General features: G+C 43.5%; 2 protein-coding genes across 6 annotated transcripts in view; one reads left to right on the forward strand and one right to left on the reverse strand.

The window, feature by feature from the left end:
- Positions 1-27,784, forward strand: part of LGR6 (leucine rich repeat containing G protein-coupled receptor 6) — a 168,737-nt gene that overhangs the window by 122,903 nt on the left and 18,050 nt on the right. For all 5 annotated transcript variants that reach the window (XM_029572346.1, XM_029572348.1, XM_029572347.1 and 2 more), the window contains 10 exons: positions 7,269-7,484; positions 9,694-9,765; positions 16,925-16,993; positions 18,605-18,676; positions 20,228-20,299; positions 20,696-20,764; positions 21,298-21,369; positions 22,037-22,102; positions 25,717-25,788; positions 26,925-26,996. In XM_029572346.1, the coding sequence (XP_029428206.1) occupies positions 7,269-7,484; positions 9,694-9,765; positions 16,925-16,993; positions 18,605-18,676; positions 20,228-20,299; positions 20,696-20,764; positions 21,298-21,369; positions 22,037-22,102; positions 25,717-25,788; positions 26,925-26,996 (852 nt within the window). The remainder of the gene's footprint in view (positions 1-7,268; positions 7,485-9,693; positions 9,766-16,924; positions 16,994-18,604; positions 18,677-20,227; positions 20,300-20,695; positions 20,765-21,297; positions 21,370-22,036; positions 22,103-25,716; positions 25,789-26,924; positions 26,997-27,784) is intronic.
- UBE2T (ubiquitin conjugating enzyme E2 T) overlaps positions 1-27,784 on the reverse strand; it is a 117,587-nt gene that overhangs the window by 43,190 nt on the left and 46,613 nt on the right. The window lies entirely within an intron of this gene.

The following is a 27,784-nucleotide window of genomic DNA, read 5'->3' on the forward strand; positions in this document are numbered from 1 at the left end:
CAGCAGCCGGGTCTGTCTGGCATTGCTTGATGATAGAATGCAGCAGCAGCCGGGTCTGTCTGGCATTGCGTGATGATAGAATTAACCAGCAGCCGGGTCTGTCTGGCATTGCGTGATGATAGAATGCAGCAGCAGCCGGGTCTGTCTGGCATTGCGTGATGATAGAATTAACCAGCAGCCGGGTCTGTCTGGCATTGCGTGATGATAGAATTAACCAGCAGTCGGGTCTGTCTGGCATTGCGTGATGATAGAATTAACCAGCAGCCGGGTCTGTCTGGCATTGCGTGATGATAGAATTAACCAGCAGCTGGGTCTGTCTGGCATACCGTGATAGAATGCAGCAGCAGCCGGGTCTGTCTGGCATTGCCTGATGATAGAATTAACCAGCAGCCGGGTCTGTCTGGCATTGCGTGATGATAGAATTAACCAGCAGCCGGGTCTGTCTGGCATGCCGTGATGATAGAATTAACCAGCAGCCGGGTCTGTCTGGCATTGTGTGATGATAGAATTAACCAGCTGCCGGGTCTGTCTGGCATGCCGTGATGATAGAATTAACCAGCTGCCGGGTCTGTCTGGCATGCCGTGATGATAGAATTAACCAGCAGCCGGGTCTGTCTGGCATGCCGTGATGATAGAATTAACCAGCAGCCGGGTCTGTCTGGCATGGCGTGCTAATAGAATTAACCAGCAGCCGGGTCTGTCTGGCATGGCGTGTTGATAGAATTAACCAGCTAGGACAGTCCTGGCACCAGGGTCCCTGCACTGGTTCCGACTGAGCTGGAAGCAAGAGGAAACTGCTGGCTCCTAGAAATAAAACTAAATAAACTGAAGAGGCGTAGACTTGGGAATAATCTGAGGAAATATTTCTTTACAGAGATGCGTGGAGGTGGTGGAGACAAGGACAGGATCTGAATTCCAGAAAGCATGGGGACAATCAGTGGGGATCCCTGAGGGAGTGATAGGGATTGCAAAGCCGAATTAATTGGGTGGATGGGAAGACTAGATAGTTTGTACTGTCTTTTTCTGCCATCATGTTTCTATGCTTCTATGTAAGAAGAAGATCAGTTTAAAGATAGTTTAAAACAAAGTGCATGCAAATTATAATAGTTAAACAGTGTATAGGGAAAAACTATGAAGCTGATATTCCAAAAAAAAGCTGCACAGCTAAATTTAGGCTCCTTGGTTGCAAACCTATTTTTAGCTGAACTTAGGCGCCTATGAAGAAGATAGTCAAAATAAAAGTCTATGTAAGTGAGCCAGATAATCCTTACCCAATTCAGCAGTATGTCTGTGCTGCTGAATATCATATCTGGCTAAGTTAGACCTGCTCTATGGGCAGGTCTAACTTATCCAGTTAACAACCAGATAAGTATAAATATCGCTACTTATCCGGCTAAGTTAGCCAGATAATTGCGCTGCCCAGATCTGATCACTGTCTTCTCACTGGATATCCGGCTAACTGCTGAGTCAGATAAGTGACTTATCGGGCTAAGTAGCGCTGAATATCAGGTATTCAGTTTTCAACTGAAAATTCATTGAAATTTAGGGTCTTAAAGTTAAGTCTGAAATACATTTGCCTTGATTTAGGCCTCTAAGTCAGGTGCCTGTGCTGAAAATCAGTGCTAGATCCCTACCTTTCCCCCCACCCTCATCCAATCGCTGCCTCTGTAGCCACCCACTTTGTAGAGGCCTAATGAAATTAGGAGCCTAAATTTAGGCCTAGTACATTTTCCAAAGGGCCAATTTAGGAGGCTAACTCTAAATATTAAGGGCTTAAACCCTTGGAAAACTGACTTCTAGATATTTAAATACAAAACATAATCCAGGGGGAGGAGAGAGAAGAAAGTGAGCATAAAACTTTACCTAGTGCAATGGGTTAAAACCAGGACTGGCCCTGCCTGGCCATGTAACAATGAGTTAGTTGGGAATTGTATCCTACCACCACCTGCCAATGACCAAGAAAATGTAATAAATGAATGAGGATGCTGATGGTCATGAGATAGGAATACAAAACGGCAGGTGTGTTAGAATTCAGCTGTCTAGCAGGTTAGGATATTCAGGGTAACGTAAATCCCTTTTTCTCTTTGGGTGTCAAGTATACATTCTTAGGCTGGGTTGGATTTCATTTTGGTCACTTCCTCTCATGTAGGATTTCCATGAAATTAAAACTTGGTGTACTTTTGCCCTGGGCCGTGTTTCAAAAGTTTATATGATGACTAATAGGACTTGAAGTGCAGTCATTTGAAATGTTACCTTTCACATTTCCTTCTGGCGGTGCTATTCTAACTGGCTCATTTTCATTTCCTTCCTGCCCTGAAGGCGGCCATCTTGGCAAAAATGTGATGTCATTCATTGAGCTGCTCTGATACTGTGTGTCAGAGCAACAAATGCTGCTCTTTTCTTTTTTAAATCCATATTGTTGTTTTTTTTTTATTTTATTAATTCTCTTTTGTGTCCAGTGAAATAGAAAGATAATCTGACATGTAAAAGGAAGAACAACCTTTTTTCTCCAATCATCAACTTGATCTTACATTGGATTTTAAAAACATCGGAGATCCCTATTCAGTGCCATTTGTCCACCTAAGTTTGGACTTGGCCAGATAAACAGCAGGATTTGAAAATCTCTCCATGTTGACCAGCCACAAGGTAGCTGGATAACTTTTTATCTGGCTCAAATGTTAACTGGCTAATTTAGGGGTGGGGGTGCTATGGGGCAAATTCAGTTATCTGGATAAACAGCTAATATAGCCGGATAAATTTAAGACTGCCGAAGAGCTAACTTTAACATAGCCAGGAAAATTCAGCAGCCAGCGGCTGAAAATGAACCTCATAGGAACCATGGCGTTATAATTACACCAACTAAGAGCTCTGTAGAACATTTATTTAAGTACTGATCCACAAAATTCATATTGATAATTATGTAAAATAAATAATGGCCGTGAAGAGTTGAAAAGGTACTTGGATGGTCTTCACCGTCATTGAAAAAGGGCCAAAGATAGGAAGCCAGACATGCCAAACAGTCATTTCTAGCACCATTATCTATAAAAGCGATAAACCCTCCACCCCCCAGAAATGGAATCTTCCTCAGGGCAGTCAACTCCCAAAAGCCTTATGAGCTGTATCAATGCTGAAGGAGAAACTAGGGGTGTGCACTGCACATCTTATTGTTTCATTTTGGTTTTCTTTCTTTGTTTCGTTTATTCAAAAATGAAAGAAACAATCAAAGAGAAAAAAAAAAAAACAAAGAAAATGAAAAAGTCAAAACACAATGAAAAATGTCGGGTGCGGAGTTCTGACCCTTTCCCCAGTATTTTACCTCATCACCAGTCGTTCATGCCCCATTTAGAGCTGACGGCTGGGTTAAGATATTGGGGGGGGGGGGGTCAGAGGGGTGGAGAAGAGGTTAAAAGGGACCCAGCATTTTGTATTTGAAAACAAATTAAAAAGAAAACAAACAAAATTATGTTTGTTTTGCTTTCATTTCTAAAATGAAAGAAAACAAAAGCACATTCCTAGGAGAAACTGGTGAATCTTTGCCCAAGGGGGATGTTACGGAGCCAGCTGGTGGCAGAGCTGGTGATGGTCGAAGGCAATGCACAATGGCTCTCACCAGCCCTGATGCCATTGTTTATCACTGGTGAGGGGGAAGGGAGCTGGAGCTTTCAGTATAAGCTAATTCTTTTCAAAATTAGAATAGTTATACTGCTTGGGGGCATGGTGAAAAAGTAGGAGCTGATTCCTTGAAGCATGGAAAGGGAGGGGGACCAGCTGTTTATTCCATCAAATCAATGTGCTGCAGGAGCAGATGTTTTCTGAAAGGTTATTTTTGCCCTTTCTGACATGTTGACCTTCATATAAAATACTTGGTAGAAATCCAAAATCTTATAGAATAAGGGCTTTGATAAGGGGCTGAGAAATGTTGTGCTGTAGTCTAGGACTATTCTGTTTCCTTAAATAAGGATAGAAGTCCCTTTACGGTACATAATTTAAAGAAAACACAAATGTCATTAATTTATAATAGTCATTTAGTCTTGATGCATTTTGTTGTGGGCTTCTGAGCTCTGCTGTGACGAAAGAGGCGTTTTGGAGTGTTTAGCTAGAGAAGGCCCATGCACTGCGACCGAAGTGATAGCTTATGTGCCGTAGAGCAGTCTGAGGAGGAGGCTGGCCTCTCCCCCTCTATAAAAAGGTGGACTGAAGCATATGTGCTGAGAATGACCTGACAGCAAAATTCCACTACAACTCAGAGCTAACGCGATGGTATGAAAGTCTAATAAAAGGGTGGACAGGGCGTTTAAAAGCTTGCCCTGCCACTGCACATAATCTGCTGCTCCCTGTGCTGTATCTGTTTGTGGTGGAGCTGTGCGTGTGTGTGTGTGTGTGTGTGTGTGTGTGTGTGAGAAGCTTGCACTGCACCCTGCGTTGGGCCTGCTCTGTGGTAGGGCTCTGCATGCTTTTTGGATAAATGACAACCCTCTGTTGGAGTGTTATTCATCTGGTAGCTTTCAACATTAATAAATTCACTAGAAATTCTAAAAGAGTAGAAAAAAACAAAATCCAACATCAACCCTCAAACTCGTGCAGTCTACCAGGACCAGCAGTGAGCTTGCGCCAACTTGCAATCACTAATCTGCTTAATTACAACCAATATAAATCAGAAAAGACACTTTAAAAGTCAAAATCACACATGGAAGAAAGAGACGAACGTGGCTTAGTACTTATTTAATTGATATAATTACCAGCTACTATATGCATGCCAACCCCATGCGGTTCCCTTATTACCTCTAGACAAACACAGAGGGAGGCCTCTGCTTACAAGATGCAAGCGAGGAGCGCAGCTGTGCGGAGAGGGCATGGAAGGCACCGGTCTAGACTCTGGCATTCAGGGAGAAGTGGCATGTTGATTTGTAAGGGAATTAAAGATTTGAATGTTTTTTTTTTTTTTTTACAAAGGAAGGAGCCGAGAGGAAGCGCTTTCTTTGTCTGGCATTCGCTGTGAAGTAATTCTACCTGTGTTTTCTCTGAGGGGCTACGTGTAATAAAGATTTCTCGACTGTACGTAAGAGGGAGGGCGAGGGGTGGAAATGTGCAAAGGACAGAAGGCAGGTTTAAAGAACGATCGATCGGCAGCCTTGCTCAAAATGTATTTCTGGCTGCCTGCGCCACCCCTCGCCCACCTCCAGTTTGATGATCGAATGCTGTTTTAATACTGAAAGTAAGGGTAAAGGTGTTGCAGCGCATCCCACGTTCCTCAAGAAGAGCTACTAGATGACAGCACCGGAAACCCAAACTGCGACCCAGGACTTAATTTGTAGACAAAAAGGAAGTGGAACTGTCAGGGTGGGGAGGTGGAGCAGGACTGGATGTGAAATCTCTGTCTCCAAAACACGCACACACGCACATATCTAAATGCACTCTTCACATGCTTGCTGAGCACTGATTGGTAAAAAAACAGCTGGGGGAGGTTGAGCACTGGTGGGAGCTGGGGATGGAGAATCACTGGGGTAAGAAGAAGGGTAGAAAGAATTGGCCCCTTTCTCTATGATATCCTCTCTACCCTAAGAATCATGATCCTCCATCCTCCGACCCCCATGAATCCCCCCAGTGGTCCTCAGTCATGTCCTCCCCAACAGGAGGAGAGGGGCTGGATTATAGAGCAGAGTGGCTCTGCTCTGCTCTGTCTTCTCCAGGCTCATTCCCTCCTCTTCTCTTCCCTGCAGGCTGCCTGGAGGGAAGGGGCTGGAGAACACCACCCCTGCTGCTCTGCCTCTTAAGCCTGAAAAAATAAGTGCTGGAACTGCGCTCTGGGCCATTCCCAGACAAATCAAGCCCTGCTGCGATCCCATCAACTGTGCAACTCAAGCTGAACAATCTTGCCCTCTTGATAATGTGATCCTCATCTGGTACAAGCTGAGCCAGTCCTCGTTTTGCTTCATCTAGGGACTTGTAATTATGCCCTGGAGCTAACGTACTGTACAACAGGCTCCGTGAGCTGGATACTTCTGGTAACCTGGATCTCTTCAAGTAATTATTTGTCTTAAAAGCCTGAGGAGTAGGTTTGCCTTTTGCTAATAGAAGTGCAGAAATCCTGCAAGGCCATTTTGCTTTGTAGTTTTCTCCTCAACCTGCAGCCACAGGAAATTCCTTGCACAAATTCAGAATTATTTTAGAACGGCAAAGCAAACTGACTTGCAGGTTTCTGCAGTTTTCCAGAGGCCTACTTTTTGCCTGGAAGCCGTATTTTGTCAGATTTTTCCCATTTTCTTGCTCATTTTTGGAAAGATATAGGGATGGTAACGAAGGAGCCCTTTTTGATCTGCTAGTTGTCGTAAGATTCATTTTGTCCCCTCTAGCTGATGGTGGCAAGAGCAGGGATGCCCTCAACCAACGCAAGGATTCCGCCAGCTGCTGATTCCTAGAGCCAGTGATTGGTGGATGCAGGTGTCCCCAGGACCCTCAAAGTCATCTCTTGGCATGGAGAGATAGCATCCCCTGGGTACAGAGAGAGGAATGGAAGGAGGTGGCATCTGCAGGCTTATTTTCTTGAAAGTTATGTGGGGGTGGATTTGAGAATTGATTACTCGTCCTTCCAAACCTGTGCTGAAGGAAAGTTACAGTTCAGGTACAGGAAGCATTTCCCCTGTCACCGGACAGCTTCACTCTACGTTGGTAGCTGGGGAAGTGGACAGCAAAGTAACTTGCTTAAGGTCACAAGGAGTAGCAGGGGGCAGAAGTGAGATTTAAACCCTGACTTGCCTGCTTCTCAGTTTGCTGGTCTAACCACTAAGTCACTACTAGTCCTAAGCAGGGCTGGCTGGAAACAATTGAGAAAGATAATTTCCAGGCAGGCAGAAAAATAAATCCAACTATATAACTAGAGTTTAGCATTAAAGCTTGCTGGTTCCATAGAGAATCACTTCTTGAAACAGTAAAGAGGAGGATTTCCATTAGCTATTGGTAACGATGTTAGCTGCGATATCGCATACCAAATGTCTGGTCACTAGAATGGGCTCATCCCAAAGGCATGGCTACTCTTAAAATCTCCTCACAAGTGCCCACACTCCACCTCTGTTGTAATCAGTCTGAGTAAATCCAAATCAACAGTACAACTCTACAACTCATCCTATTTTATGCTTGAATTTTTGTTACCTGTCATGAACTTCGGAGGGTGCAGGATGAAAATAACTTTAACTAAATCAATCAATCCTCATTTCTGGCCATAAAAATCCAGCCTTTAACCTGTAATCTGCCCTTCTTGTGTTTTGCAGACGCCTGGATGCCAACTTTATCTCCTTGGTGCCCGAGAGAAGCTTTGAGGGCCTACGTTCCTTGCGCCACCTGTGGCTGGATGACAACGCGCTGGCAGAGATTCCCATCCGGGCCCTGAATAACCTGCCAGCCCTACAGGCCATGACGCTGGCGCTCAACCAGATCCAGCACATTCCAGACTATGCCTTCCAGAACCTCACAGGCCTTGTGGTGCTGTAAGAATCTCACTTCTATTAATCTAAAAAAAAAATCCCCCACCCCTCTCATTTCCCGGCATTCTGTCAGGCGCAGCAGTTTGATAGTCTAAACGGGACTCTGACTCTTGGTCCAGCACTGTTATAAATTCAAATCTCTTTTTATAGGCTCTCTCACTTTCTCTGTCTCAGAATGAACCAATATATTCCTATCATTTGATGATGATAGCAGCATTGGAAAGAACACATCCCACCCATCATATTTCATTTTCTATGTATAGTAACAAAGTGGAGAAATAAAAAAGTGATTTTTAGCCTTTAAACTAAGTAACTCTGGACTGAATATCACAGACTGTGCCGCCCCCCACGATTTAGGTTTTGGTTTTATCCGGCCACTTTTTTCATAAGGAGGATGATTTTAAAGATCTCTAATGAGCCGTGGCATAACTTAGGACAGGGGGGCACAGCCCTGGACCTCATGGGTCAGAAATGGAGCTGGGTCATCAGATACGGTTGCAGACATCTGATCTAAGTGCTTGGTTGATTTGTACAGCTGGATTGCCATGAAGAACAAACTCTGGGCCTCCCAGGACTGGAGTCCTGCATTCTTGGTTTGTGGAGGGTCCCAGATCTGACTTTCCTCACAGTGGGTTGGCTGGGGCTGGGGATGCTGCAGAAGCAACCTTCACAGCTCCTGGATGGGGATGGGGCAGGGAGTCATGGTCATTGTTAAGGGCAACACCTGGTAAGTGGGTTTAGAGCCCATCCCAGTGCCTGGCTCCCAGTCTCAGGGCAACACCAGGTAAGTGGGTTTAGAGCCCATCCCAGTGCCTGGCTCCCAGTCTCAGGACTCTCACTGTAATGACCAGACTGGGAACAGTGGAGAGGATCTCAAATAAGGGGAAAAATCCCAGGATAGTTGCAAATGAAGGCTCCTGGTGCCAACATCCTGGCTCTAGTTCTGAATGACCTGGAAATAGGAGAGAGGAGGAGTTCCTGGGACAAAACATGAAAAAGAATACAACGGCAGCAGGTCCATCCCAGGCCTCTTTTCTACCCACCTCGGTCCAATCAAAGATGGGTTGGAAGTTCCAGATGTGCAGCAGGGACTGTTATTGAGTTGCTTTACTACATCATGATGGCACGGAAATTCAAACGCTCCCCATGCCCATAACCTCTGCTGTAACAGAGGCTATTATATGAGAATTAAGCAGCAAGGCTTGACTGAATGAGCCTCTTTCTCCAAGAGGTAGATTCTGTAGGACAGGTCTGAGACACATTGAAACACTGACAGGACAACGTGTGTGAGGGAAGTTTGCACTTCTGCTACCTGTGCTGCATCTATCCTAGGGAGGGTGTTTGGGGGTAGGGGGGCACTGTGTGCGTGTCAGGGAAGCTTGTACTGCTTCTGTCCATGCTATACATGTTCTGAGGTGGGAAGAGAAAGGTGAAAGTTTGCAATGCTGCTCTCTCTGATGGGGTTTTGTGTGTGGGATGACATGAGTCTATACATTCATGGGTCAGTCCAATACATTCATGACTCAAGTCGATACTTGGAAGAGGAATAGTATATGACCAGTGTCCTGCCCAGTGTCAGGAGAAACCTTCTTCTGTCTCAGGTCTTCTGCCTTCCTTGTGCTTTTCTTGGGAGTTTCTTATGTCTTGAGACCTGCTCATACAATCATTTTGTAAATACAGCAAATATTTACATAGTTAAGGCTCTCAAGTATCAGAACAGCATTGGCTGAAATCTTACAAAATAAAGCAGCTTCCAAAGCTGGTAGTGGCACTACAGCAGGGAAGTGCTTCTGAAGCTTCAGCAAATAGGAGAGGTGCTGCTACAGAGATCATCTACTATTCCTCTTTCAAGTATCGCCCTGAGTCATGAATGTATTGAACAGACCCATGAATGTATAGACCCATATAATGAACGTCTCATCAAACTATTGAATAGCCATGCTCTATGAATGTCTCTTGTGAATCGTTGTGGTCTTTGTTAGGAATGATGGTATACAAAAGGCTTAAATAAATAATAGCATCTGTATTTCATTCCCTTCACGATCCACTTAAGACTCCAGCATGATCCTAATGATGCTGAGACCTACAGAGGTCAGTAATATGAATGGAAGAAGGCGAATGCCTTTAAGATGATGACACAACTGAGAGAAATGGTGGAGGAAGAAAGGTGGGATGGACCTCTTACAAGTGTTCTGACTTCTCTTCTCTGCAGGCATCTCCACAACAACCGGATTCGGAGCTTGGGGACGCACTGTTTTGATGGGCTGCACAGTTTGGAGACTCTGTAAGTCCTGGGAGAGTGCCTGCCATATTCTCTTTTCGACCCGTAAAGATGATGCATCCGGGGCACCTTTTCTACTTCCTTCAGTCCAGATGGGCTAGTAGTAGGTAGCTGATATCTAGCAGAGGCCGCATAGCACCCAAAGTCCTCAATCACCTTAACTGAAGCGTTTCACGAAATAGAAAATGCTCTTAGTGTAGCAGGCACTTGTTTATGAAAACATTTTGAACGGTGCTGGGAATGGGTGGCATGTCTCGTTCTCTGTTATCTTTTTGGTAAATGATGGTTCGGATGGTTCCTCCTGCTTTACACACTTTTCCACCGCCATGGATCTAAGGGGCACGCTTGTGCTGTTTATTATCAGAAGTCTGGGTCTGTGCTGCTCTATAGCTACGCTCCCCAGCCTTTTCACTGCTGAGGGGCAGTGAAGTCAAGGTCTGCCACAAAATGAAATGTCTTCATAACTGAAAAAAGAGACCACCCAGTTCTTTTTTTTTTTTTTTTTTTTTTTTGTGTGGCCTGACTCACCTTTCAGTTCAGCACTGTTTCAAGTCCTTTAATTGTAGCCACAAAGGCAAAAAACCTATTTTATCCACTTATGTACTGGACGGAACAAGACAGGGCCACACATAAAGCCTCTGTGTCCATCCGATATACAGGCTTAACAGGTTTAATTGGGATACAGGACTGCATCCGAAAAGAAATTAAAAACCAGGAGCAGTATAAGAAGAGATTCCCCCTGTGTGCAGAGCAGTGGCTTTATAGTTTAAGGGTATCGCAGTGAGGTAATGACTCTGTATAAATTGTGGGTTTATAAGCCATGGATGCAATAGTAAGATGCCTCTTTACAAATGACGCTGTATCCCTGGGCACATTATAAGCCAGGGTCGATGTATAATAATGAGAGTTCTCTTTATTTAAAAAACAAATGAGAGCATTTGGCAGTAGAAAGCTGCTTCCTATTAATTCTGGAGTACAGAAGGGTTATCATACACCCCGGAATATCCAGGGGCAGTTTTGGAGCTGGAAACATTATCCCAGGTCCCTGGCAAATGCAGACATGTCCCCGTTTTAATATTTTGTTTTGTAAAGAAGCAAAGTTATTCTCTCAGGCCAGGGCGAAACACCCCCTCCCCCCCCCCCCCCCCCCCCCCCCCCATATCTGTCTCAGAGGCTGCTGAACACTGAGAGCTGGAAGAACCCAGCTCACCCTCCATGCCAATTAATCAGTACTTTAATACAAAGTTTAAAAGTAATTGGTTGCATTTATATTTGTGCAACAACAGCAAGTCATTTGCTAGCTGGAAACTAATATAAAGGTACTGCACCATTACTCGGATGAATAATGACTAGTAGAATATGTTGCACAGCATTTCTAAAAATGATGTCTGTAATAGGCTGGGTGGTGGATACTAAGGATGATTATTATCTGATGGTTACTGCACAGTATTAGTGGGACTAGTTAGTAATACTCATTCTTTACAGGAGGCAGCAACAGTAATGAAAAGCAAGCTAAAAATTGTTCTTAGGCACTGTTGGACATACACATACAGCGACCTCTGTGACTGCCCTTGCGAGACAGATTTGGTGAGGCACTGGAATGTATTGCAAGAAAGGAATAATGGGGGCATCAACAATTAAAAAAAAATCAAATTTGTAATTAAGTGAGTAGTGCAGAAATCTGGTAACTTTATTGGGTTCTCTGCAGGCTGTGATACCTCATATTGGACCAACATAAAGCAACCACATCTGAGGAGATGGATCTATGTGTGATTTTGAAAGCTAATGTACATTAGGGGCATGCTACCATTTTAAAATGATATTAAAACTTTGACGATATTAGTTATAATGTTTTGTATCATTTCCCATCTGACATGACTCAAAATACTAAGGAAATTTAATTTTGTCATTATGTTATTCCAGCATTTGCTATTAGTAAAGTGTGCATGCTGTAAAAATAAAAAGCACATGCCGAACCGAAACGAAGGAAATGCTATGTACTAGAGAACAAAATGACTGAAACATCATCAGTGCGAATGAAATGACAAAGTGACAGAAAACAGACATTTTCCCCCATGTAGACCCCATAATGTACATCTTCATTTCTGAATAATTCTTCTATGGTTTCATTCAGAATAGCAGCCGTATCCTGCAGATAAGCGGGTCAGATAAAGTAGCCGCATGGCCTGCATCCATCAGCAACTGCTCTGGAACGTGACTGGCCAGCCACTAGCTAAAGAGACCTCCGAGGAGTCCATGGGCCAAAGAGAATCGGGGCATGGTTTTCATCACTTTTGGGGATGATGACAGAAAGTAAATTAGCCATGTCCACTTGGCAAGTAACCAGTTTGGTTTGGGGTAGGTGGCAAGATATTGCTGCTGAATTTTTTTTTTATCATTGCCTAAATCCAAACCTGCCTTGCGACTGCCCCTGGATAAAACCCTTTTTAATTGTAGCAGCAGCTCCTCTGATCTTGGCTTCTCTCATCACTCCCCAGTCCTTTTTCTACCAGCTTGTAATTGCAAGGGAAATTTCACCTCCGGGAACCTCAGATCTTCGCCACTTAAAAGCCTTTTCTCTCATCTTTGGAAACACAAAAGAAGAAAGAAGGGGGGTGGGTGGGGGTGGGAGGGGAAGAGGGAAAGGAGGAGAGGGAGGGAAAACTTGAGAGTTTCTTCTGTGGTTTGGCATTTGTTCCAAGAGATTTCTTAAAATCTAGGAGGGAGGAGGGAATAACAGAGAAGCGCAGACAACTTGCCTGAGGATACAAAAATAAATATTAAAAAAACAAACAGCGATGACAAACAAAAGAGAGAGAGAGAGAGAGAAGCAGGCAAGCTGGGAGGGATTAAGCAAGAACTCCTCATACCTGGTCTCTTATCACCGCACCACTGGGAGTCTGCCTCATGCCAACTAAGTTTCCTACCTGCAGTGATCCTTCAAACTCCCAGTAGTAATATTTATTATTTGTGCGGTGCTATCAACGTGCAGTCCTGTACAAGATAAGTCATATGGTTACAGTGTCATTCATCACCCCCCCCCCCCCAAAGAAAATGATATTTAATTCCAGTTTTAAGCAAAGGCAGGTTAATTGACTTTCTCAAACTTGCACAGTTAGGGGAGGGTAGAATAGGAGTAACAGCCCTGAGCCCCATAGCATCTCGGTAGCCCCATCCCCGAGACGATAATATCCTATCGACCCTGGGACCCATGCATGTCAGCATTCCTGGGCCCCCTCCCCTGCAATTCATTTGTCTTGCGTCCCTCTTAAGGTCAGACTTGTGTACCAGTGAGTGGTAGACAGGGAAATGAAACAAGGGTGTCCACTGGAAGAAAAATAAATGTAAGGAGAACAGAGAGTAAGAACAATAAAAGATGGGGTGGAGCTTGAGATGCAGTAGCCTTATGATCTGAACAAATTACACATCGGCAGTAACATTAACCTACCTTTTTGCCGTACGGTAAGCATACATTAACTAGATGTTACATTCTATTCAGGGAGCTCACATAATAGTATTTAGGTTGTTCGACAAACATCGAGGGAGAAATGTGCTTATTACCCTGAAATTTACAGCATGTAATTTAAAAAAAGGGTTTTAAATATAAAGTATCTTGGTTGCTCAGAAGAGTCTATTCCTGTCTCCAGTCGTACTTGGTACAACGTGGCAAACTGATAGTAAAGCATCGCCTCAGACTGCCTCCTCTCGCCAGAACGCAAAATGAGTGGACAGAAACGTTGAATGGGACCAAGAATTTGGCAAGGGGAGGGGGAGGAAGGTTAAGGAGTGACAATTCGATGCACAAAGAGTTAGGTAGGGGTCAAAAGGAAACGCTCTGCTGTGGTTACTGCCAGACTTGAAAGAGGGACTGGGCTCATGGTTGCAGGACTTTGGGTGCATCCCTGGCACAGCAGCAATGGCTGATCGGATAGGTTTCTTCTGTGTGTGTGTCCCTTCTACAGGCAAGACACACATTTTCACCCAGGGGCTGTGAGTCACTCTTTCCATATACAGTAGCTACCTATGTATTAGTATTTATTTAGAGTTTTAGCTCACACCTGTTCGTTGGTAACTCAAGGCGAGTTCGGCACCTCCCCCCCACCACAGTTTGGAACCTACCTGCTTCAAGAACATAAAACATGCCCACACGAAACGCGCCCGATTGTAAGATGCCAGGCCAAAGAAAGAACCTTCTGAACAGACCCACGTTTAGCAGCATTTTTGGATCATTCTTGGGTTGGCACAACAAAAACGCTTATATTGACAAAGAATCCAGTTTTATCCAGGAGCAATGTAGTTACCAGGCAATGCCTTGTTCATTGGGGATTATTGCTTAATTAACACGCTTTCTAACATACCAGTACCCAGTGTAGCATCAATACTAGAATACCACTAATGGTATGGAAAAGAAAAAGCTCCCAGAATTTATCCCAAATTAATGCAAGCGTAAGGAAACCATTATGGGGGCAATTTGAAACTGTCTGCACTTAGGCAAGGAGTGCACATACTTTTTACTTGTGGGCTTTGCCCTAGTTCTCAAAAGGATGCTGTGTACCCCGCACCTGCTTTGTGTGTGGGGTAGAATTTTGCTAGCAAAGTCCGTGTGAAGATTTGAAAACGTCACCTTCCCTGACCTGCACACGCTTTCGGGCAGGCCTCCTCTCAGGGCAGCTAATAGTAAGAGCATAAGAAATGCCATTCTGGGGACAGACTCAAGGGTGCATCGAGCCCAGCATCCTGTCTCTGACGGTGGCCAAGTCAGGTCACAATTCCCGGTGATGTAGGATCCCAAACCTTCTTGCTCATAGCCAGGAATAAGCAGTCACTTACGTGCATTGTGCCACGAGGGAAATATTCAGACAGCTGATTTAATGCATGTAAAATGCTTTTTATCCTTGTAAATCACTTTGAAAATCCATATCAAGATGCCAAAATATTACTAACTGACGGGTTGAGGTGGGGATGGAAGCATTGCCATTTGATTATGTCCTGGTCGTCTTATGAACTTAGAGTTTTCTGGTATCAGGTATGGCCTGGTCTGCAGTCCTGGCTAACTATTTCATGGGACTTAGTTCCTGTATATCTGGAAGACCAACAGATGTTCTAATCTGTGGTGTGCTTTTCACGGCAATCATATGTGTCCAAGCAGCTGGAGTAGCCCCACATCTGCATTGTGCCTTCTGGCCTGCCAACTCCTCTTTGAAGGCTGTTTAATCTCCTCCATGTGGATACAATCCTGACCGAGATCCTAGGCCCATTTTAGCTTTATTGGCCAGTATCTTCTACCTAAAGAGCTTTCCAGCCAAGCGGGTTCGGCTTACTACCCTTTACCTTTCAGAAAAATGAAGAGGCTTTGTGTGGGGCTAAAGAACTGCAGGGAAGGGAGTTCCCAGCTGGTAATTTATCAATTGCTGTGGTGATGAACTCACAGCTCAAGCATCTCCATTGCTCCATGCCCCTAGCCTATGACCCACTACCTGCTGCTGTTATCTTGGTGAATTAAAGAACAAGAAAGAGAAATATTACACTAGGAACAAATACCTATTGTTACGATTCTTCCAAGAACTTGCTAATAAATTAGAAACTTTTCCAACTGGTGCTAAAAAGTACAAATCTTGCCTTAGGCTCCTTATCTGCTGAATCTTGTCTCCTGCGATGTATTTCACCCCAGGCTTCCATCATTCAGTGTTCTCATTATCTGCATAATTGTATGTCATTTATATATACAGTATGTATATTCTTTTTAATTCATAAATTGCAGTTAAAAAAATCTACATTGCAATCAAAGAATTCACTGCTATCTTTCTTCATGCATAAATTCCCACACAAAGAACAAAGATTCTATTCCAAAACAGCCCCCTCCCTTTTATCAGAGTCATTTTAAATTTATAATTAGATGGCCATGTACAGAGATGGCAACGAACTTGAAGCTAAAAGTGAGACATCAAGCCAGTCCTGCTTTTGCTGTTCACATTCCCCTTGCTAAGCATTTGTGATGTCCTTATCTATTTAGAAGAGGCAGGGTGCTAGGGGAGGGAGATTAGAAAAATAGAAATCTGGACCACCTCGATGCCTCACTCATGACTTGGTAGCACCCCAGACTTGTCCATCAGTTAGTTGTCCTGCTAGAAGTGAGGTGCCTGCTGTTACCAACCCGAGCATCCCAACGGCATGTCTTCCAGATGTTGACAGTGGTCTTCATTGCTTGATCACATTTAACACTGCAGAGTACCTAACTCAAGACTGCCGCCACTGAAAAAGCACCATTTGTGGATGGTCCTCATGATTTTGGGCATGATGACTGCAAACCTTGCAGTGAATAAATGATGGTGCATTAGGAAAAAGACATCTTGCTTTCAAGAAAAATGGCATTCATTTACAATCTCTTATCCATTCCATACTAATGGTGGGACAGGTTCAGCAGCAGCAGTGTTGCTAAATGAAGATTAGTTTCAGACTTTCAGTACAAAGGTTAATGTAGCAACAAAGGTCAACAAATAATTTGTAGGTGATACCATTTTATAAGAAATAAATGCTAGGGATGTGCATTTGTTACATCTGATTTGGCGGTACGTGTGTACCTCGCTGACTTCCCAGTACCCGCAGGAAACAGATAGTATGTGTGTATCTCATTATTAAAACTACAGCATACTCTCTGTTTCCTGCATGTACTAAAAAGTTGGGTGTGCGTGCCCACTGAAACAGATGTGACGAATGCACATCCCTAATAAACAAATTGGGGACCAGCTTTTAAGAGCTTCCTTGTTATAATGTTAAGGCTTCCTTGTTATAATGTAACTGTATGCTCTGTATCTCTTGTTGATTGGTTAATTGTATATTCTACTTAGTTCATTGTAAACCGAATTGATTTGATTTGTATCAAGAAAGTCGGTATATAAAAGCCTTAATAAATAAATAATAAAATAAAAAGAGCTATGCAATGCATTGACCGAATGAAAGAAGCATAGTTTTGAAAGTTAGTCACTGATGTATCAAGTTAGTCCAATGAAAAGGTATTGCCTACAAGTTGTTTTTAAACATCCATCCTGGCAGCCACACAACTTTATTGCAGAGGTTAAGTAAACAGGCAACAAGGTTCAAAGGGAACCATTAAGTGTTTCTTCTTTCTAATGACTGCTTCCTGCTGTCTTTTCCTTTACAGAGACCTGAATTACAATGAGCTGGTGGATTTCCCGGTGGCTATTAGCAAACTAGGCCGACTCCAAGAACTGTACGTCTTTTTTTTTCCCCCCCTTTTTTTGGTATAATACTAAAAAAAAATGACCAAAATCAAGGAGGTCTCTTAATATTTCCCCATTAAAATACTTCTAAAACCTATTGTTCTTACTAACAGCTTTCTTGGAGCATGAAGCTAACTCCTCAGAAGACATTGCTTCTGCTTGATAATTCCGGCTTTAGTTTCCAGACACAGAGATGGGCATGCTTTCAGCCCTTATTAATAGGACCGAGGTCAGTGCAAAGAAGCTGATCCAGTCCTGATTTTGCTGTATCACAATAATGGAATTGTAGTTCTGATTTCCCTAAGAAAACTAAAATTATATCTCCATGTATGCAATGGGGTAAAAGCAGCCTCTTTGGTTGACCTAGGTGAGGTGGCAACCCTATTTATCAATGTTGGTGGGTGGGAGTTGGAGAGGTTCTAGCAACTGAGCAAAATCTCCTTGTACTGCAGGATGGACAGTTGACGCCATGCCTGGTGGGGATTTTTTTTCGGGGGGGGGGGGGGGGGGCAACATATTTTTTATTGAAAGAGGCAAATGTATACAAAAAGCGGACTATATTGCAATGCAATACAAAAGTTTAATGGGAACATAACACAGAATACCTGAAAAACATACAGAGTAATAACCGTACATTCCCACCCTGTAAAAAAACGTTATCTTAGTGGCCTTTGGGTTTGCTATTCTAAACTGCATAGGGTATACATCTCCTCCTTCATTTATTTTGTGTTACCCATTAATCTCTACAAAATATACACACTACACTCCAGCACCCATTTACAGTGCTGCTACCCCTAGGTCCTGACTATCGAAAGAACCTCCCCTTCCTTTCATCCCCACTCCGTACACACACTCCTCCCCTGATTATCCGAAACCATGTTGTCCTTTCCAAAAAAGGCAAAGATCTGATGGCGGTGGGGTCGAATCGCCCCATTTCACCGATCAATGTAGATAAGAAAATTCTGGCTGCAGTGCTGGCACACAGAATGAATAGAATTCTCCCCCAGATGATAAAGGCAGACCAAACAGGTTTCGTCAAAGGACGTGCGTTGACTAACTGCTGCACTGTGCCAAAAATCAAACGCGGAATAGCTAATCCTCAGTTTGGACTCCTGGTGTTATTTTAACTTGCGTCAGTGTAGAAAGGGAAAAGCTTGCTTTTTTTTTTTTTTATTAACAGTATCGGAATTTACATTTGTCAGGCCATCCCGATGGCCCTGTGGAAGGATCTCAGGATTGATTGCCAGAGCTCCTTGAGCTGGCAGGGGCCTGAGATGCTATAGAAGCAGTGATCACAGCCCCCAGCCATCATATAACAGTGACACCTACTGGCTGGCTCGGTGTGAAAGCAGCCCAGCTTCTGAGGGGATGACATTGTGGCCCTTGTTCAAAATGATTATTGCTCTGATGGAAGAACAATAGAGGGAATAAGTATAAAACGGATGTGGTGGTGGTCGTGATGATGGTGGTAGTGGTGTGGGGGGGTATGATAAAAATACTATAAAGAAATTCCCATACTTTATAGAAATTCCTCACTATCCACTGCCAGGAGCTTTCATGGAACATTAAACTCCTAAATATTTCGGTGTTTCTCTCCACAGGGGTTTCCATAACAACAACATCAAGGCCATACCAGAGAAGGCGTTTGAGGGGAATCCATTGCTTCAGACCATGTAAGGCCTCATATCACGAACTTCGTTATTAAATGTTGACAAACTCCACTTTAGCATTTTGAACAACCCACATTGGAAACGATCCTCAGTGGTCAAATAACAATATATATAGTGCTCATTCATCTATATATCTGTGTATATTACTTCCAGGAGTGGAGCTCCAGCAACTAGTAATGTGTAGACTGCAGCAAAAGGTGAAGCTCCAGCTCACATCTCCAATGTTTGTATATGCACTGCTCTAATAATATGCAGTCCGCAGCGAGGAGGAGGAGCCACGGCTCACATCTCCAATGTTTGTAGATATACTGCTCTAATAATATGCAGACCACAGCAAGGAGGAGCCACGGCTCACATCTCCAATGCCTGTAGATATACTGTTCTAATAATATGCAGTCCACAGTGAGGAGGAGGAGCCATGGCTCACATCTCCAATGTCTGTAGATATACTGTTCTAATAATATGCAGTCTGCAGTGAGGAGGAGGAGCCACGGCTCACATCTCCAATTTTTGTATATACAGTGTTCTAATAATATGCAGACCGCAGCGAGGAGGAGCCACGGCTCACATTTCCAATGCCTGTAGATATACTGTTCTAATAATATGCAGTCCGCAGTGAGGAGGAGGAGCCACGGCTCACATCTCCAATGTCTATAGATACACTGTTCTAATAATATGCAGTCCGCAGCGAGGAGGAGGAGCCACGGCTCACATCTCCAATGTTTGTAGATACACTGTTCTAATAATATGCAGTCCGCAGTGAGGAGGAGAAGCCACGGCTCACATCTCCAAATTTTGTATATACAGTGTTCTAATAATATGCAGACCGCAGTGAGGAGGAGGAGCCTCGGCTCACATCTCCAATGTCTGTAGATATACTGTTCTAATAATATGCAGTCCGCAGCGAGGAGGAGGAGCCACGGCTCACATCTCCAATGTCTGTAGATATACTGTTCTAATAATATGCAGTCCGCAGCGAGGAGGAGGAGCCACGGCTCACATCTCCAATGTTTGTAGATACACTGTTCTAATAATATGCAGTCCGCAGTGAGGAGGAGAAGCCACGGCTCACATCTCCAAATTTTGTATATACAGTGTTCTAATAATATGCAGACCGCAGTGAGGAGGAGGAGCCTCGGCTCACATCTCCAATGTCTGTAGATATACTGTTCTAATAATATGCAGTCCGCAGCGAGGAGGAGGAGCCATGGCTCACATTTCCAATGTTTGTAGATATACGGCTCTAATAATATGCAGACCGCAGCAAGGAGGAGCCATGGCTTACATCTCCAATCTTTGTAGATGGCACTCTATTGTAGCTGTGATGCATTAGAGATACACAAGTTTATTCTAATGATGATAACTTGCAGTGGGATATGAAAGCTCACTCTTCATAGTCATACCTTGGTTCATTGTAAACCGATCTGATATGACTCATGTCATGAAGGTCGGAATATAAAAGAATTAAATAAATAAATAAATAAATAAATACCTGACTCTGGGGGCTTGGCTTTCTGAAATATTCTATAGTTGGATTATTTATTTTCTCTGCAGCCATTTTTATGACAATCCCATTCAGTTTGTTGGCAAATCTGCTTTCCAGGACCTTCCAAAGCTTCACACTTTGTAAGTTCATTATTTCATTTTTAATTGGGGTGAAATTATAAGAATATATATTGTTGTCATTATTGATCTATCTTAATACAAAGGTAACTACAATATTTACCATGATGAATCAATGACCAGGGATAATAACCCACTGATCAGGACAGCACTAGACAGAGTAGTTGGAGAGGCAGGGGTTAATAAACAGGAATAAAGAGCTGACATATTAATAGAATTCTACACATGCATTAACCTATTGAAACCTACATATGGATTCCATTTCTACCAAGGAAGGGTCCCTGCCTATAGATTCTGCCTATCCCTGCAGAGTCATATAAACATAATCTGTGCATATTCCTAGAAAGTGCTGTATATATGTGAAGTCCATGCGAATACAAGAATTCTACTACTTTCCAGGTCACTGAATGGAGCAGCAGACATTAGAGAGTTCCCTGACCTTACGGGAACCAGCAGCCTAGAAATCTTGTAAGTCCTTGTCAGTCTCTGCAGAATCGTTCTCTCTACATTCCTCGTTTCTTTCTGCTTTTCTTTTTCCCTGTCGCTGTCTCACATTTGCTTGTTCTTTCCACATGTTTAGTTCATTTTTCCCTCCTAATTTCTTTTTCTTATTTTCTCTTGTGCTTTTTCTCTCTCCCTCTGCTCTTTCTTTCTGTACACTTTCCTATATCTCTCTGTCATTCCCTTCTTTCTCCTGCAGTTTCCCCTTTCCCCCTCCCTCTTTGCTTCTTTTCATGTTCTCTTCCTTTTTCCCCTGGTGACTCTGCCTTTTATTAGGCATGTACATTTGTATGCATTCGTTTCTTCCATGTCATCGGGTACCTGCGTACCAAAAATACACGCATGCTCTCCGTTTTTCTACAAGTCCTAGAAAGTTGGCAAGGTACGCACATCCCTACCCTTTATTGCTGGCTTTCTTGTTGCTAAACTCAAATGCCATGTGCTTTCTGCATGCCTGCCCCTAAATAATCGCCATCCATCCTGTGCTGTCTCTTTCTCAGGACTCTGACTCGGGCAGGGATCTGGGTGCTTCCCAGGGGAATGTGCCAGCAGCTTCCCAGCCTCCGAGTACTGTGAGTAACTCCTGATTATGGATTATTGATGCAATTCACTCTCTCAGTAGAAAAAGCAGCAACATCTCTACATTTATTGCAAATGTTGTCCTTTCACTTAACATCCTATAAAGAATAGTCAGACCCATAAGGAAAGGACTGGGCAAGAATAAAGAGAGGATATTTCTGAGAGAGACGATGTACCTACCGGGCACCCTAGCCCTGTTCAGCTCCATACATCAGTAAGGAATGAGCATGCTGACTGCAGAAGTGGGGGAAGAACTAATTGAAGTGGTTAATCCAGGTAGAAGGTGGGGAGGTAATATGTGCCAGGACATGAATGAAGGGTCATGCCCTATCTCAGCTGGGTATAAGCAAGGTATGGAATGTATGTCGCGCTCCTTCATACATCAGTAAGGAAGGAGCATGCTGACTGCAGGAGTGGGGGAAGAACTAACTGAAGTGGTTAATCCAGGTAGAAGGTGGGGAGGTAATATGTGCCAGGACATGAATGAAGGGACATGCCCTATCTCAGCTGGGTATAAGCAAGGTTGGTTTTTCTCCGCCCGAGCTTCCTGGGTTCCCCAACTGCACAACCCTTTCTCCCCACCCTGGGACATATCCTCTGCTTTTCTCTTCTTCCAACCATAGTTAATTCTTTCTTTCTGCTTTCTTTCTCTTCCTGCAGTGAACTTTCTCATAATCAGATCGAAGAATTGCCCAGTCTTTACCACTGCCAGAAACTGGAAGAAATGTGAGTATAGAAAATGCGCCAATTGCCACTGCACTTCTGTTAACGCTGAGCTCCACTTTCATTTATTTATACGGTGCTGCACACGTATACAAATACAATAAAACCTGCTCCAATCTAGGTGGGTGCATGACTTGATTATGGTTACTGTACTGCAGCCATTATCTCACAGGTCTGTGAGACATAAAGTGACTTGGCTCAAGGTCCCAGCAGATGGCAGAAGTAGTACTTGAACTCTGGTTGCCTGGATGCCCAGCCATTTATGCTAATCGCTAAGCCACCCTCACCTCAGACAAATAACCAGATTATGCTTACTGTACTGCAGCCACCATCTCAGGAAGCCATTTGATTTGATCACATGCAAAAGTTGCCAATAGTCTCTGTGTCATCTGACACAGGCTGAGCCAGTCCCAGTTTTATCCTATTGCCTCTGTGGACTTGTAGTTCTGCCTTCTTTAAGGAAGTAGGAAATCCACTATAGATGGTGTGGAGTGAAAGCTAGGGATGTGCATTCATTTGAAATGCATGGGCAGAAATCCAGGGGGATCCAAGATGGCTGCGTGGATGATACTGCCAGATTTAAAGAGCCCACAGCTCAGCTTGATGATCTCACGCAGCCAGGCTTATAGGATGCCCTCTATACCTTCACATCCTTGCCTCGGCAACAGGTCTCCCTGCTCCAGTAGCAGTGCGTGTTGCTCCGGCATACTGTCTCAATTCCAGCATTCCTTGTCTTCAGTTCCAGTGTCACCATCTTCAGTTCTAATGTTCTTGGCTTCAGTTCTTCAGTTCCAGCATTCCTTATCTTCAGTTCCAGAGTCACTGTCTTCAGTTCTTCCACACCTTCCTTGTTGTCTGCTTGTTCTTCTTCTCCTAGCTATCCTGCCCTTCCTATTTGTCCCACCAGATACTGATACTAACCTTGGCCTGACTTGATCATTGCTTGCCACTGACCACTGCCTGACTCCTGGACATTCTTGATCACTGCGTGCCACTGATCTCTGCCTGCCACTGGATATGCCTCATCTATGCCCACTCCAACCCAGTTACCTTGCTGGATCTCACTACCATTAGCAGGAGGCCCCCACCTAAGACTTGCTGGCTCTGGCACCCAAAGACTCAACCTGAGGGGAATGTGGGCTGGTATAGGCGAAGCTCCAGCTGGGCCTCTGATTCGTCCGGGACTGTCTGCTGACGGTAGGGACCTGCAGGGCTCCTCCCTGTAGGTTGCGTCAATCCTGCCTCGGTCTATGGGTCCACGAACACAACAATAAGCTGCTGCCATTCATTTGGTTAATGTCAAACAAAAACAATGTTTGTTTATTCATTCCATTCGTTTTTCATTTTCCATTACAGTCAATGTGGGAAGCAAAGCAGCCTATTTTGAGCTTCAAAACCCCTTCAAATTGGGGTTTTCTAATCAATTTAAATGAAGTGGGGCAGGAACTCCAAGCACTAAGACTGGCAAAGTGGCATCAAAAGTAGTATGAATAGCCTAACGCACTGCAAAGGAGCAAAAAAGTAAATGTAGTGCCAAGAATACCCCAACGCTTCAAAGAGGGCACCAACAACAGTGGCATATATAAAAGGGGCAAAGTAGCAGCAAGAGACAAAGTAGCAAAGGTGGCACAAAACTCCCATGGCACCAATAGAGGAGCAAAGTAGCGTAAAGAGTGGATTGAACATCCAAGCCACCATGAGAAGGGCAAACCAGCCACCCACAGAGGCAAGAAAATCCCAAAGTGTAAAGTCTGGGATATGGCAGCAATGCTGAGTGTCAGAAAGAACCCAAGGTGGTACATCAGAGGACTGACAGCAAAGTGGAGTAGCAGCAAGATCCCCAAAATGTAGGATAAGGGATATAGCAGCAAGGAAGAGTGGCAGCAAGATCCACAAGGAATATAGTCTAGGGTGTGGCAGCAAGAGCTCTAAGGTGTAGCATAAGGAGCAAAGCAGGAAGGCTGAGAGACAAAAAGACTCCTAAGGTGCTTTCAGTCTTCCTGCCACTTGCATATGAAAATTCTGGGATACCCAGCAAAAAGTAGATTGGTTTTCAAGAAGACCATCAACTCTGCCTGCTCTTCCTGAGGGTTTATCTCAATATCATCATTATCATCTACCTCCTTCACTTCCTCACTGAAGGCTAAGATGCAACTGACTAGAGCTCCCATATTCTCATCACTAATATCTCTTCGATATCTTCTGTTTCAGTGAATCAGTTTTTGAAAATACTGCCTCCATTACCTCAGAAGCAGTAATCATTGATGAGCACACTGCTGTTTTTGGGTATTGTACTTTTTCATGTCCCTCTTCTTGCCTCTGTCCTGCTAACGCCAACCTTGGATGGATCTCATGCCTTTTGCCCCTGCTGCAAAGCAAGAAGGAAAGGAACAGGCAGAGATGACACATGCTCTCCCAATTTAAATTTTTTATGACTTGAGCTGGCTTCTACTCCTGTCTTTCTGCAACTAAAATTATCTCTTAAGTTTAGGGGGCAGGACTCCCCTTTATCACAGTGCTACCACTGGTTGTCCTTCTGACAGGTTGGGCTGGATCTGCAGGAGCAACTAATCCTCTGCCTCTGCCATTTTTCTGCCCACTGCCATTCCCTCTTCTCACCTTTGCTCACAGTGGCATGATGGAATCGAGTGGCTACTGGGACTTTTGATGTCACAATATACTTTATTGCTACTGTACCTCTCACCAGTATCACTCTAATACTGAGTGTCTGTCTGTCACACACAATCAAGTTGACAGACTGAGTTCGCTTCAGTGATTAGCAAGCACAGTTCCAAGTCCACCCACGCGCTTAGGGGGAGATGCAGTAGCATAGAGTCTGCAGTGGAGGAGCAGGGCCTGGCCGGAGGAGAGTGGCATCCTGCCATGAAGATGTCTTGCCACAACCGGGGCCTGGTCCGAGAGGTGAGGGTGGCGGTTCATGGGGTTAGCCTGCGGACTGCTGAATGTAACACTTATGAAATTAATAAATGTACTGAAACAAAAATTTTGCTTCTGTACATTCCTAGTAAAAGTAAGAATTATTCATCCTGGGCCCTGGAGCTGGGGCAGTTTTAGATGCAGTGGTTCAGTTCAGGAAGAGTTCAGTTTCCTTTCATGTGGTTAACTACAGGCACCTAAAGGGGCTAAAGCATCAACCCAGACCCTCTTGTAACTGCTTTAACATTGTTTCTGGTAATCCCAGAAGAGACATATTATAGTAATCCAGCCGAGACAGCACTAAAGGCTGAACCACAATCCTAAGATTGCTCGGGAAAATAAATGATCATAACTGGCGAATAACCTCAAAATGAAAATAAGCAATCTTCGAGATAGCCGAAACTTGAGCCTGCATTGTAAGATCGGAGTCTAACAAAACTCCCAGATTCTGTACTACTTTACTGAATGACAGCTTGGCTCCATTTAATCCTTCGTCACTTTTGTTCTGATAACTTGCTTACACAGGGGTTCACCGCCTGAGCATTTTTACATTTTTATGGCATTTGATCCCTATGCCTTCCACACAGAAAGTCCTTAGTTATTTCTCCTGCTACATCTTTCTTAAACAGTAAAAATATTACCCTAAAAACTTTCTTTATCCCTTATCTTTGTCTTTCTAGAGGTCTGCAGCACAATAGGATCCATGAAATCAAAGCAGATACGTTTGCGCAGCTCCTAGCCCTGCGGTCCATGTGAGTATACAGTTTGGCCTTTGCCATGGCTGGAACTATTTTTCTTTCCATCTAGAATGTGCTGTACTGACAAAGAAAGGTAACCGAGCAGCCTGCTTTTAAACCAGGATTTTCTAATTTTATATCCCTTGAAAGATGCACTGCAGAGACCCTTATGGTGATGAATAAGAACACACATATTCACAGTGACTTATGGACACACACAAAAATGGATGTAGAAACACCTAAATAAGACCTCTTGCACATCTCTACATCTATATGTGATATGTAAAATCGAACATCGGTATATAAATACAAATAAATAAAATAAATCTATCCAAAGAGAAAGCCCAACATAGAGGTACACAAAGGCACACATGCACCTATCAGAACAGTACACATGCTCATCTATCCAGAGAGAAATTAGAATTGCAGATTAATGCATGCGTGGGGCAAAACTAGGATTGGATCAACTTCTTGAGGTTAACATTTAGGTTGATTGCTTTATGAAAAACATTACATTTGTCTTGATTTCCAGATAGCATAATGACTGTAACTCAGGAATAGCATAGGCTCCATATATATATATATTGACTTTGCCTATCCCACAACTATAATTTTGATGATTAACAGTAGTGAAAAGAAGAATTGGGAAAGCAAAAAATAGATTTTTGGGATTGTAAGGAGTTTCTTAGAAAGAATTTGGATTTAAAGCTAAAGAAAAGGCTGTTGAATACATTCATCTTCTTAGTAGGATACAGAAGTAAAGAGATCCTAAAGAAAATGCAGGCTTTTGAAAGGTAGTGATATTATAGAATTATGAAGATTAGCCGGAAGGCCATCATCTCAAATGAAAGGGTGATGATGGGAGGCAGAAGAAGAGTATGCGTGTATCTTATTATTAAAAATATACACACGCATACTCTCCATTTTCTCATGTGTACTAGAAAGTCGGTGAGGTATGTGGATACCTGCCAAAATGGACGTAATGAATGCACATTCCTAGTGCCAACCACACCTCGGCATTAAGGGTTCACTTCTCTGGCAAGCCTTACAATCTGGAAACGGGGTGAAACCAAGTATAGAGAAGGCTGGTTGGATCCTATTGAAGATGCCACCTGGTGCTGATCTGAATTTCTCTAATTTTCCTGTTTTAGAGACCTGAGCTGCAACTCCATTCAGAGCATCTACCCTGAAGCATTCATTACCCTCCGCTCACTCATCAGACTGTAAGTGCCTGGGGCTTGTGTTCCGCCATAGCCACAACAGGGATTCAGGTCTTACTTGCTCAAAGCATTTCCTCGTTTCTTAATGGCTGAGAATGGTTCTGGCGTGAATCACACTGCCTGTCCCTTCAGTCAATTAGAAGGCAACTGTTATGATACACAAATTCCTGTGATGTTAATAAAATAATAGTGACCAAGCTTTTTCTTTTAAATCTGACTTTTGATTGGCTCTGAGGTTAGGGGGCAGGGGTTACCATTGGTTTCATTGACTCTTAAAATGTCTGACAAGAGGTGTTTAACAAAAAAATGAATACATAAAAATATCGATGTCAATATCTGCTAGCCTTTAGAGGTTAGCAAGTCAATATTACTATTTTGTAGCACATGAATTACATATGATAGTTCAAGGGTGGCCAACTCCGGTCTTCAGGGGCCACAAATAGGTCTGGTTTCCAGGATATCCACAATGAATATGCATGACATAGATTTGCATGCACTACCTCCACTGTATGCAAATGTATTCATACATATTCATTATGGATATCCAGAAAACCAGGCCTATTTGTGGCTCGGAGACCGGAGTCAGCCATTACTTTGCTAGTTGGGCTTTCATTTTGTCCATGATGAATATGTATGAGATGTATTTGTGTTATAGTATACTTTTCACTGCTTAATGACTTCTGTTCCAATCATATGGTCTGTAATAATGTTGTTATGCATGTATTATTTCACACACACACCCTCTGCACGGGTTCTATGTGTGAGATGCCATTCCCTGATGCAGAGCGCAG

The sequence above is a fragment of the Rhinatrema bivittatum genome, chromosome 12 (genome assembly GCF_901001135.1).
Source record: "Rhinatrema bivittatum chromosome 12, aRhiBiv1.1, whole genome shotgun sequence".
NCBI classification, from domain to species: Eukaryota; Metazoa; Chordata; class Amphibia; order Gymnophiona; family Rhinatrematidae; genus Rhinatrema; species Rhinatrema bivittatum.